The 12,893-nt window shown below is 44.0% G+C and overlaps 1 protein-coding gene across 2 annotated transcripts in view; it reads left to right on the top strand.

The window, feature by feature from the left end:
• LOC138528336 (F-box/LRR-repeat protein 8-like) overlaps positions 1–12,893 on the top strand; it is a 370,015-nt gene that overhangs the window by 58,953 nt on the left and 298,169 nt on the right. For both annotated transcript variants that reach the window (XM_069639876.1, XM_069639867.1), the window contains one exon: positions 4,315–4,526. In XM_069639876.1, the coding sequence (XP_069495977.1) occupies positions 4,369–4,526 (158 nt within the window). In that variant the 5' untranslated portion in view covers positions 4,315–4,368. The remainder of the gene's footprint in view (positions 1–4,314; positions 4,527–12,893) is intronic.

The raw sequence follows: 12,893 nt of genomic DNA, 5'->3' as shown, positions 1-12,893 counted from the left end.
TTTTTCAGTTGCAGACCAGACCCAGAAGCGTTGGTGACAAACGCCTTTCTCCTGGTTTGGGTACCAGCAACGGAATATGCGTCCACGCCGTTCACCATGGTAGCACGAACGTTAGAGCAGGTCAGAAGACAGGAAGAAAGAGTGATACTGGTGACCCCGGATTGGCGAGGTCAGGCTTGGTTCCCAGACCTGCTGAAAGTGTCTTACGACGCTCCAATTTTGCTTCCACTCAGACAAGACATAGTTCTGGGCCTGGCAGGGGAGCGTCACGGTAAAGAAGCCATTTAAGGCTGTGCCGTCGGCTACATTAGCAAGATGGGTAAAATGGAGTACGGGTCAAGCGGGCATTGATGTGGGTCAGTTTGGCGCTCACTCGACTACAGGCGCCATGGCATCCACAATCTTTAAATTGGGAGCACGCCTGGAGTACATTTTGAAGGCACCAGATTGGTCAAACGAGAGGACTTTTAAAAATGTCTAATTTTAGACCAGTAGATCAGGTGGCTATGTTGGTGGTAAGCAAAATTTAAACAAGCATAATCAGAGCCTTGACATAGAATTTTCAATATATTTGTTATATAAAGTCATGATTCTCCACCGTGGATTTGTTGTAAACAATTAATATGAATTTAGAATCCATTTGTTCCAAAAATTAAGTTAGCATAAGGCTGTTGACTGTGAGACGTTTAGGAAAGCCCATAGACTCTCACACCAGAAAAAATACAACCCACTAGGGAAAAAGGCCAAATACACCTCTTGCAAGAATAACAGGTTTATTTCCACACAAAAATGAAAAGCGCCAACAAAGAACTGCTGCTGCAGAACATTCTGGCAAAACCAGCATGTTCAGCACATTAAGAAAGTCCACAGCATCATCAGTGACGTTATCACACACAGTAAAAACCTGCACGGCTGGTTGGTGAGACCCTATACATAGGTCACCTGTTCGATAGGAGATGCCAGGCCATTGGTCCCAGCCGCGTCAGTCTATCTTCTTCCACATGGGTGATGCTGCAGTCGTCATCTGTCACAAGCCAGATAATGGTTCCATGTAATAATGTCGCCACAAAAATCTCGCCATGCAAAAATATCGCCAAAAAATGGCCGTTTTTTGTGGCGACATTATTGCATAGAACATGCGGGGGACACCCCCGCAACCCTCAAACTTTATATATTTTTTGTTTCTTTTTTTTGTATTTTTTTTTTTTTTGCCCCTGTCTCCATATATATGGTCACCCATATAATATCGCCACAACCTTTTCCCGGCGATATTATTTACGGCGACCATATATATGGGGATAATATGTAGCAGTGCACCTGGTACGAGCAGACAGGGCCCCAGGGGGAAAGCCAAGACCATACTCACTCACACACTTCACTCGCTCCCAGACAGGCAGGCACCTCTCCAAGGACTTCCACCCCCGTTCTGGGCTATAATTTCATCCCTCCTCGCACCTCGCAGCACGAATCACGTGGCCTAGAAGGAAGGCAGGAATTTGGATTCTCTGGCTCTTCTTGGGGCTGTGCGAGTCGACGCTCTCAGTATAGTATCCTTTTGGCGAGGTCTGGGCCTTCCCTCGCTCTTATGTTTTTCCCAGGGTCCCCCCAGTGCCCTGCACCATATTTCAATTGGCTCAGCCAGGACAGGAAAAGAAGGACATAACTCCTCAAGTTGTCAGGACATTGTTGGAGCACCTATCGGGTGCAAAGATGTGGGTTCTGCTTGCAGTGCATCTCTGGGCCTCCCATTGGCGTCATCCCTGATATTCGGCCCTCTCAAAGCTTGGATCAAATTTACTGGGGTTTTAGACTTCTTCTTGGACCACAATTCCTCACAGACAAAATGATCAATGACCTCCCCTTGAAGTGTAGAGAGGGACTTGTACTAGTTCAGAAGTAAGACCGCCAGGTATTACAGATAATTTATTTGGACTGAATGTTTGCACCTTAGTGTTGCCAATGCGTGTACTGTAAATTTCACTTTATTAGTAATAACTGTAACTCTGTTTTTCATTCTTCGTTTAAAATAGTTTTTCCATCTAAAATTACATGACAATCTTTGATATTTCAAATGTGAGTGCAGGATAGCAGTAAAAAATAAGAGCAAAATGTTTACAATGTTGCTACTTTCTTTCTTCCCCACCTAAACCCTTCTCCCCATCTCTCAAAAAGGCTGTACAAGAGAGACACACATAAATGGTTGAAATGTAACATAAAAACACATTTTGCAGATGTCTTGCAACGGTTTGAAAGATGTTTAAAACATTGACACCATGACAAATGGCCTCTTTCAAACCAAGGTAAAAATGAATGCACCAAACTATAGATAATAGGATATCTCTGAAATAATACTGAATCAGTTTCCAAACTCAAAATCGAGGACCGTTTTTTTGTTGTTGTTGTTATCTCTCTTAAAGGAGCCACCCAGTAAAGAGCAAAATTAGGAACCAACAATGGGTAAAAATAATTCAAATCAATAAGTATTCATAGAGAATCCCTCTTACCAATGTGTCCCCTTTTTGTGATACCTAATACTCCTTATTATTTTAAACCCATTTCCAACATTCCACACAACTTTATTTGTTTCTGTGGCCTCTTTTATTTCATCAATCGCCAACAACCTCTGACGCTTTGGTCATTACGAGTGCAGAACTCTATTACCATTGCCCGGGGAGGATCTGCATGATTTGGAGTCATGCAAACTATTTTAATAATCTCTATGTTGCAGTCCTTAAGACGCCTTTGGGGACATGCCTTATTAGCACTAGCTTAGCTTAGCTAGACGATCAGCGTTACACAAGGTACTATGGAATGCAATCAATGGAGGCATCCGAAGAAGACGCCCAATAACTCTTAACCACACCCTTCTAAGAACTATCGTCTAAGAGTCTCAACTAAACAAGCAGGCTGGGGTGCCCTGTTAGATCAAATACATACAGCTGAAAATAACACAACACACAAAAACGTGCTGCAATCTTGCCCTGAAGAAAGTGGCGTACTTTCATTTGTCCACTGAAACCAGTAGGCTTTTTCTGTTTTTTTCAGTAAATCTGTACCAATGACATGCTGAAAAGCTGCATATAGATACTTCCAAACAAACCCAGGAAGGAGTCAGAGTGAACCACAGGCTGAACCCAGGAAAAGGGAAAGCACACTGTGGAACACATGGGGTAGTATTTTCGCAAAACTACAATTCTGTCTAGAAATATCTGACAGCAGTCCTGTTTAATCGTGTGTCTCTCATGAAACCACAACACACAAACCTAACAGGACTTTTTTGAAAAGGGATAACACCCTGTTTTTATCAAGAATTCGAAGACTTTTTGTTTTAGTGTTTCTGCCAAACAAAGAAAATGAATAAAACATATTTATCCCTTCATTTGCAAGACAGTTGACACATGCCCTGATGATCACAGCATGCACCTTTTAAATACCTGTGAACAACCAAATTGTTCCTGTTGAGTGTGGTTAAAGGGCCACATTTCGTGCCAAGAAAATTACCAGAAATCATGAATACTGAAGACTTTTTTGTGTGACAAATCAGTGAGGGAAGTCTCCAGGTTGAAACACTGAACAGTCCCAAAACGTGCTTTGGTCCTCTTTAAATGTACCCAGTAGATCTGTGTTTACTGGTGTCCGTGTAGATCTACTGCTCTACTGCACCAATGTGTACATGGTGTGACTTGTCAGCCCCTATAAACACATGCACTGACACTGCCTTTAAAGACCCCATAATCCAATCCCTCCACCCTACTGCTTTCATGTGTTTTGCTTTAATGGTCAAAGAATGCTTCTTAGTCTTCACACCAGAACAGTTCTTTTCATAATACATGTCAATTCTACTGAGAATTGTCTGTTTGTGAATATAATACTTGCTGACAGTTTCTTTCGGTTGTATCTGTGAAATGTACATACTGTGTAATGGTCCTGTCCCTGTGAGTCCACCATCAGTGCATCCACGTGTCTTTTAGAGCAATTTTCTTTAAGTTAAATTATTTTTATTGAAAATTTCATAAGCAAGGTTATTACATACAGGTGAATTAACAAATTGATACTATAGAAGTTAATTGAATGCAGTTTAACAGTAAAGGTTATATATTAGTATAATGTATATTCTTAGATCAAATACTTGTACTTACCATATTAAGTAATTAAAATGGCCAAAATTAAGAATTGTAACTAAGAAAACATTGCTACTTTTAATGTTTCCGCAAGATACCGTTATTCTTGTTGCTCATCAAGAATTGTAGCTGTATGACTGGAGGCTAGTACAGTTAATCCTGTTAGTATCTCACTTTACTGTTTCTTACACAGGGAAAGGTTTGCTGAAGGAGGAGACTTGCAAACTCAGCATCGTGGGGCGGGAGAATGCTAATGGCGGAGTATTGGAATTACACCCCGCAGGAAGTACTTGCTCAAATCTTTTTTCACCTCTCCCTGAAGGACAGGCACACCGTCTTCCAAGTGTGCAAGCAGTGGGCGGAGGCAGTCTGCACCAGTTCCGTCTGGCACAAGACTGAGATCAGGTACATTACACGTAATACTGTAAAGCGTTCGGCCTTAATGGCTCCATCTCACATGACTACTTAAACAAAGATGGATGTTTTCCCTTCATTTTACAGGTAATACAAGTGAATATTGTAATCCCACCCCTCAGCATCTCCTTTCTTGAATGCAGTTGTTTCTTATGCCGCGTCACTGTGTCAAGATTAAGGTTCAGGAAGATAAGAATCCTTGTGTCATTTAATATAACATCGTTTTTTTCCCTTCTTTTTTTGGGTCTGCTGCCACTTTTGGGATACCTTGTTCCTGGTTCCCATCCTAAAGAGTTACAAACACTCTCTGAAGCCCATCTCCGTCTAGTCTATTCCTTCAGGATGGATGTTGCATTTTCCCTACTGAATGTACACTCTGGACTATTTTTTTAAAAGTTAGTGCATTAAGGATGAACTCTGGCACAGTAGCCCTCAGATCAGACCCTTCCTTATTTTCAGGCCATTCGGTTATCCTCACACTTGTTACCCTTATATTATCCTCTAGCCTCTCCAGCTCACCTTTCATGTCAATTATTAATCCTAAGGTACAGTGTTAGAATTTGGCGTTTCTCTCCCTGAGCTTGAGCACTGCGTCAGTCACAGCTTACTTTACTTTGATAATTGTTTTGTGCTTGTCCAACGTATTAGGCTGCATGTTGCCAACATTTTATGATGTTCACTCAGCGATGACTTTTGCTCTTTGCCAAATCTGCCATTTGGCCATTCCTTGCTTCTCAGCACACATCACACACTTCTTCTGCATAGCTCCAGATCTTGGTTTCATATGATTGGTGTGCATTGGTGATTCAGGTTTAGGGGGCATAACAAATGTGTATATCCTGCTACCTTGTGGGTTTGGTGAGCGGGCAAAGCTAGGTATTTGGGTAGCTGGTTCGTTATAATTATATATTTTACTCATGTAAGTGGGGTGCAAACCCTCTGATTAGTGTCTCTGTGCCGGACACTGAGATAGAACGTTGAAAAAAGGACCAAGGCTGAATAGCCGTTGGGGAGGGGTGCACACTCTAAAGACCACTTAGTGGTTAATGCTTGTTATTTTCAATTAGTCTTGATACAGTTCATCACAAATGTACTATATTCGAATGGTTTTTGTGATCATTTTATTCATTCACATTAATGCGCAGATTCTGTTGATATGGTAAGTATCAACATAGGTTTGCACAAAGCAAAACAAATCAATCGATGGATTTCACACACTGGCGTGCAGCGTAAATTGCCCCATATGGTAATCAGACCCACATAAGGAGGGTCGTGATGTATAAGAAACATGTTATCATAATGTATAAATAAAGTTCACACACGACACAAATTATGATATAAAATAAAAAGAAATATATACAATAATAACAAATGTAAACAACCAAACATACGTGTTGGTCCAAATGGTGTTCAAAACAAGAGAAACTTATTCGGGGGTAAGATCATATAGTCAAGACCAAATCATAAAGATAGAAAATGTCATTAAGAAAATAAAAACAAAATAATCATATAAATGCAAGGCAATACAAATTAAATTATAATGGGTCACAGACGACAAACAATAGATGGACAACGCATAGAGAAGAAAGGAGATATGCATTATCTGTCAATCCAGGGCGCTACTTTCATAGATACACCACTGCTCGTGCCTTTTGGTATATGGATCAACAATCATCTCTGCCATGGTCTGTGTTTCTGATGCCACTATAGTTCACTTTGTGTGTATAGAGCCAGATCTGGCGTGCCAGATGTACTATACCTGATAATCCATGTTTCTAGGATGCACGGTGGTACTAGGTGAGTTTTGCAGTGAAGGCTAGTAGTAAAAGGCAGACCATGCTCCAGTGTTATAATCTCTGATCTATTGGTGTAAACAAGGGTATGCAGGGAGCTGTTCAGACCTGCGTGCCTTGGACTGGTCTCTGTAAATTATCACAGAAACCTTTTGTGATGTGATATTTCAAAGCTGTAAAGATTAGCATAAAGTTAGACCACGGATAATGATCCCAGCTCACAACTATTATTGATTTTGTGCAAATACAATTATGTACCTGTTCACTGGAATCTGGGCACTGTGAACAGTACTGTTGTGCTGCTGCCATACGTGGAGCAGATCCAGGAGCCTGTTACTGCTTACCTTTCGGGCCTTAGCAGACGTCTCAGGGGAAGGGCTGGCTCACTCGTAATGAATGCAGGGCTTCCATTGGAAAGGAAGCTTCTTTGTTTGGGAAGTTTTAAGTCATGTGATCTTGTTCATGTGACCGTTTGACACGCATTGCATAAACAGAGTCTGGCGTGCACACTGAGATAAGACCAGACTAACGGGACGGTAACATGCATGTACCTTTACTAGGCGGCCATATGTAAATGGAGATCTGATCGTAGATTTCCTTCTTATAAGTGCCAGTGTGTGACACAAAACTGGTGTACAAGCAAATAAGGATTCCTTTCTGCTCTTTGAGACAATCTTGATATACCTCAAAAAGGTACTGTGAAACCAATTTTCTAATGGGTTCATTGCTGCTAAGTGGGTCAGTAGCTTTCATACATTGGTGTGTCTCGAAGAACTCCTGCTGCAACCTGTTAGATTAGTTTTCTGCCACACAAAACAGTTACCTTAGTATGGTAGTAAGTCACAAGAAGGTGTGCTAGCCGGTCTTATGAAATACTGTGATGTTCAAATAAATGCTGTGATGTTCAAAACCGTGCTCTAATCTCTCGAGTGCATCAGTATTCCTACTGACTACTCTAGAACATCAAGTATTCTACTGCTGCTGTCTAAACTAATGAAGGGTATTGTCACGGCTTAACTTTCTGGTCGCAATAGTCGTCCTTGCCGGTAATGCTACTATGTCTATTACTACGGTGCATAATGCCTCTAACATCCTTTTGAGAACTGATTGTCTCAATTAATTGGTCTAATATGATGGATCTGACCTATGTTGCCTTGAAATGTCATCACATTTGTCTGGAGAAAAAGAGGGTTAACAGGTAAGTGAAGTTACGTCAATCTTACGTTAGTAAATAAACCTCATAAGAGGCACCCACCTTTAAATACAACCATATCGAAGCACAAATGGATCTATTCAAATTTACATGCAAATTGAAATTGAAAATGTATTTCGCCACCCAAGTACGCCAACACCGATCCAAGGAGGAAAAACCAGAAAATATCCATAGTAATCAAAGAAGCCGACAAAGGGGGAAAGATAATCACTATGGATCGGAAAGACTATATTCAAATGGGTCAGTATCATCTAACAACCCCATTAAGCTATGAGAAACTTTTATCAAACCCCACCATGATGATCAAAAACCAAATACTAGAGCAGATCAACAACTGGGAAAAGCAAGGCCTTATCACTGAAAATGAAGGGCATATATGTCCGTACAACACCATGTGGTACCAACCATATACTTTTTACCGAAAGTGCATAAACCATTTGATGGAATCCCAGAAGGCAGACCAATCGTCAGCGGGATTGGTTGGGCCACAGAAAAGATTAGTGAATTTATCGATAATGTCCTTAGACCAAAGGTTCCAAAGATCAAAGCCTACATCAAGGACTCCACAGATGTAATCAAAACTCGCCAACATTTATAATGGAAATCTACATACAAACTTGTAACCTGGGATGTCCGAGCACTATATACATCAATTAGACATGACTCTGCTATTGAAACCCTAAATTACATATTCCGAGGGGAAACCGCTTCACATTACCACTATATTACCATGCTGAAGGAGATGTTAACCATAACATTGGAACACAATCTGTTCAACAACCAGTACTTTAAGCAAAAACAGGGAGTAGCAATGGGAGTCAAGTACACACCGGCCTGTGCAAATCTCTTTGAGTATGTATGAAGATGTACATGTATATACTGATACAGCTGCAAAATCGTAATATGGGTGAGATTCATAGATGACATCCTGTTAATCTGGAATGGCAATGACCAAGATCTGTTGGAATTTCAGGATCGCTTGAACAACAATGATCAAGGAATTTCTTTTACGGGAACAACAAGCGATACCAGCATAGACTTTTTAGATCTTACTATTTATGTAAAAGGAAATAATCTGGTGACCAAAACATACCGTAAACCCACAGAAGCAAATTCAAAATTATTTGCTACCAGCTGCCATCTAAAGTCAGTAATCAACAACATACATACCGAAAGGAGAGTTTGTTAGAGCCAGGAGAAACTGTGCGGATAATGCTGACTCATCAAGAATGTAACTTGCTTAAACAGAGATTCAAAAAAAGGAGCTACAACAAAAAATGTATACAGCAAGCCTGCAAAAAAGTAAATACAATAGGGATGCAACCCTGACCCCCAAACAGTCACAACGAACACAGGAACAAGACAAAGTGAGATATATTACTACTTTCAGCCACAATAACTATGAAATTAAAAAACTGGCACCTCTTGAAACTTGACCAACATTTGACCAAGTTCATTGATGATGGACCGAGATTAATTTTTTAAAAAGCTAGAACTTTGAAAACATCACTAAACCCATCTCTACTCCCCAAGATCCAACCAATGGGCCCAGAATCCTGGTTACCAACACTACCAAAAGGCTTCAGGAAATGTGGATCATGTGGTCTGTGCAAGCACGCACACCCAAATACACATATCTTTACTGACTTACGAGGAACATCCTACACAATTAATGACACCATCAACTGCCGGGGTAAATACACAGTGGGCCTCATTACACGGTATGCGGTAACCATGGCGCTATTAGCGCCATGGTTGCCACTGGTATTTTACCGTTTCCGCCTTGGTGGATGGCGGAATTACCGCCCTACTCCAAGGTGAGCAGGGGCGGTAATTCCCCATTCACCAAAGCACTTCCCCATTCCCATTTTTGCCCCCATAGGGCTCAATGGGGATGGAGCTAATTACGTTACCGCAAATTGCGGTACCGTAATTAGCACCAAGGTCCCTTTGCGGGCCCGTTCCTTAACGGCTGGTAAAATCAGCGTTGAGGTTGGGTCCCGCAAAGGGACCTCGTAGTAAGGCGGTAAGGGTTTACCGGTACCGGTGCCCTTACCGGTACCAGTAAACCCTTACCGCATTCCGTGTAATCAGGCCCAGTGTATGCTATTATCTGCATATGCAACTGCATCTACATTGGGAGTACTATTAGAGAACTTAGAACTAGAATCCGCGAACACTTCTCTGGCATTGGCAACCAAGACGTACTCTTACCATTGGCTCATCAAAGGCAAACAAATCACCAATTGGAGGACAAGAAAAATCTCTCAAATTCATTGGATTGAAGAAAGTAACTGTAGGTGACAGAGGAGGAAATAAGGGAGTACTGTTACTTCAGGCTGAGGCCCGTCTGATTTGCAAATTTCGCGCTACTGAGTTTGGCCTGAATAAGGACAATGAGATGATCCATTTTCTGTGAACAGATACCTCGAAAGATGCACGACAAGCTGCTTGTGCTAAGAAACTCTTGAAACATTGATGTAAATTGATTACAAAGACATATTGGGCCTCATCACGACCCGGGGGGTAAGTGAATCGCTTACCACTCCGCACGATTAGGACACGCCAACCCGCTATTAGCGGCACCATAATTAATGGTGCCGCTAATAGCGCCAGGGCATGCGACCCTTCATGCCGCCAATACCGGCATGGCGCAAACAGGGGAACATCACAAGTCAGGCGGACATGCAAATAACGCCCTACTGAAGCCCGAAAAAGTACCTTACCGGCATGGAGCAAATACCGGAATCGCGGACCACCCGTAAACGGCCATGTGCAGTGTTCCCAACTGCCACAGGTGCACACAATCGGCACAGGTGGAGGCAATACAGACTGGGCCAGCACAAAAGGAGCACACCCCACCCCTTTCCACACCCAGTCACACTCCAAAATGATTCCAATACTACTAGCAATGCTGGGGCTGGGGGACATGATTGCAGTGGAACTGCTGCAACAACAACAACAACAACAGGCAGCACAGAGGAGACGCAGGAGGAGAAGGAGGGCGAGACAGGCCCAGCATGCCCCACCAGTGCAGCCAGTGGCACCACACAGGCAGACACCAATCCCTCGCATCAGAGCCAGTCCATTCAACCTAACCCCTGAGCAGATCCACACCCTGTACCGTCTGGACCGGGACACCATCACCACCATTGTGGACATGATACATGACGACATTGTCAGCCTGATTGAATCACGCACCGCCATCCCACCCCTACTGAAGGTAGTGTCTGTGCTCCACTTCCTGGCCACAGGGACCTACCAGCACACAGTGGGGCACATGCATGGCATATCACAACCATTATTCTCACGTACGCTGAACCAAGTGCTTGATGCCCTCCTGAAGCACACAGGCGACCACATTTCCTCACCACGTTTTGCCCAGGAGATCTCAAACACCAAAGTTGGTTTCCATTCACTGGCCGGCATCCCTGGTTGCATTGGCGCCATCCACTGCACCCATGTGGAATTGGTGGTCCCACATGCCATGGAGGTAGCGTACCACAACCGTAAGCTATACCACTCAATCAACGTGCAAATGGTATGTGACTCAAACAAGATCATCACACATTGTTGTGCCGATACCCCGGATCAACCCATGATTCAATGGTCCTGAGGAACTCCACGATACCACGCTACATGGAGCGACATGCAGGGCAGAGTTCCTGGCTCCTTGGTGAGTCGCATGTTAGGCTCATGGAAATGCGATGTGGGTAGGTGATTGGGGGAGAGATGCATACTTCACCTGGCTGAAATGGGGGAGGGGCAGATGCATACTTCACCTGGCTGAGATGGGGGGGGAGATGCATACTTCACCTGGCTGCGAGTGCCTGAGAGAATGGACCATGCTCATACCCCAAAGCAGGCCAGACCGGACCTGACCACATAATGCAAGATGAAAGCTGCCCTACCATGTAAATGATGCAATGTCACAACCATTCCATAGCCATCTACATGTGCACTGTACTTAATCAGACCGTATCCCCCTCAACACAATGCAGTGCAATTACTATGGCCAATACACAGCACCAAATACCATCAACTGAAAGGACAGTCCCCCATTACTGCGTACAAAGGAGTCACATGAGGGACAAATACATCAATATACCACTACACTGACACAGAGGTCCAACTAAAGTGCATGTCACCATTTGTTGTACATAGTGAGATCATCATGAGGCTGACATCAACGGTGCCAGGATGAAAGCATACAAATGACTGGACATCAGCCAGATCATGGAAACAACCGGCGTGGACTAACACAGTGCATGGACTGGACAGTGCAGGAACTGGACCCCCCTGCGCCCACTAGTTGATGGCACGCACACCAGTCCATAAGAGGAATACACACATAGCAGTCACATCGTGTGTCTCCATTCATGCATGGGAATGTGGTTGCAATCACAAAATCAATGTATGCTATGGTGTCATTGATACAGGTCACATATGATGTGATGACTTACACATATATATTGTTGCCCACATGCAGGTGATGCAGGCTATCCCTTGAAGAGGTGGCACCTTACCCCAGTACGGAATCCACAGAACAGGCACGAGGAGGACTACAATCGTGCACATACACGTACCCGTGTGGTGATTGAGCAGACATTTGGCCTCTTGAAGGCACAGTTTCGCTGCCTCAGCAGGTCTGGTGGGGCACTCCTGTACCGCCATGAGAAGGTGGCCAAGATCGTCATGGCATTGTCATGCTACACAATATGTGCATCAGACTGAATGTGCCCCTGCCCCCTGATGCTGAACTGCAACCACCTGACGATGAGGATAAGGAGGGTGGGGATGGGGCAGCACCTCGGGGAGGCAGCGATGCACAGGAGGGACATGCCATGCGTCAGACTCTGATCAACCAATGTTTCTAGCACACATGGACGGGGAGTGTGACATGGAGGTGGCACTCGGGGCACTGGGTGTGTCAGGGACGTACACAATAAGCAGTGTGTATTAAAGAAATATAACAAAGTGAACAAGCCCTCCACCCCACACACCCTGTCCCCCTCCCCCCTCAACTCCCCCACACACCCTCTCGCCCCTCCCCCCTCAATTCCCCCACACACCCTCTCCCCTCTCCCCCCCTCAACTCCCCCACACACCCTCTCCCTCCTCCCCCCTCAACTCCCCCACACACCCTCTCCTCCCTCCCCTTCCCCCCTTGACTTCCCCACACATGGTGTGCAGTAGCGTGCACCAGTACTCCACATGGCACCAGTATGCATGGCTGTACCTACTGCCCTCCCCCTCTTCCAGCACCAGGTGCCCCCCTGTCCGATCTGCACAGGTTCCTGCCAGACCTACGCACGGGGCTGGTCCTGGTTGAACTAGCATTCAAAGATGTTC

This window comes from Ambystoma mexicanum, chromosome 1q (assembly GCF_040938575.1).
Source record: "Ambystoma mexicanum isolate Mex_15411 chromosome 1q, UKY_AmexF1_1, whole genome shotgun sequence".
In the NCBI taxonomy this organism is placed as follows: domain Eukaryota; kingdom Metazoa; phylum Chordata; class Amphibia; order Caudata; family Ambystomatidae; genus Ambystoma; species Ambystoma mexicanum.
Note: the sequence above shows the minus strand (reverse complement) of the source record. Positions and strands in the feature narration are given on the sequence as shown.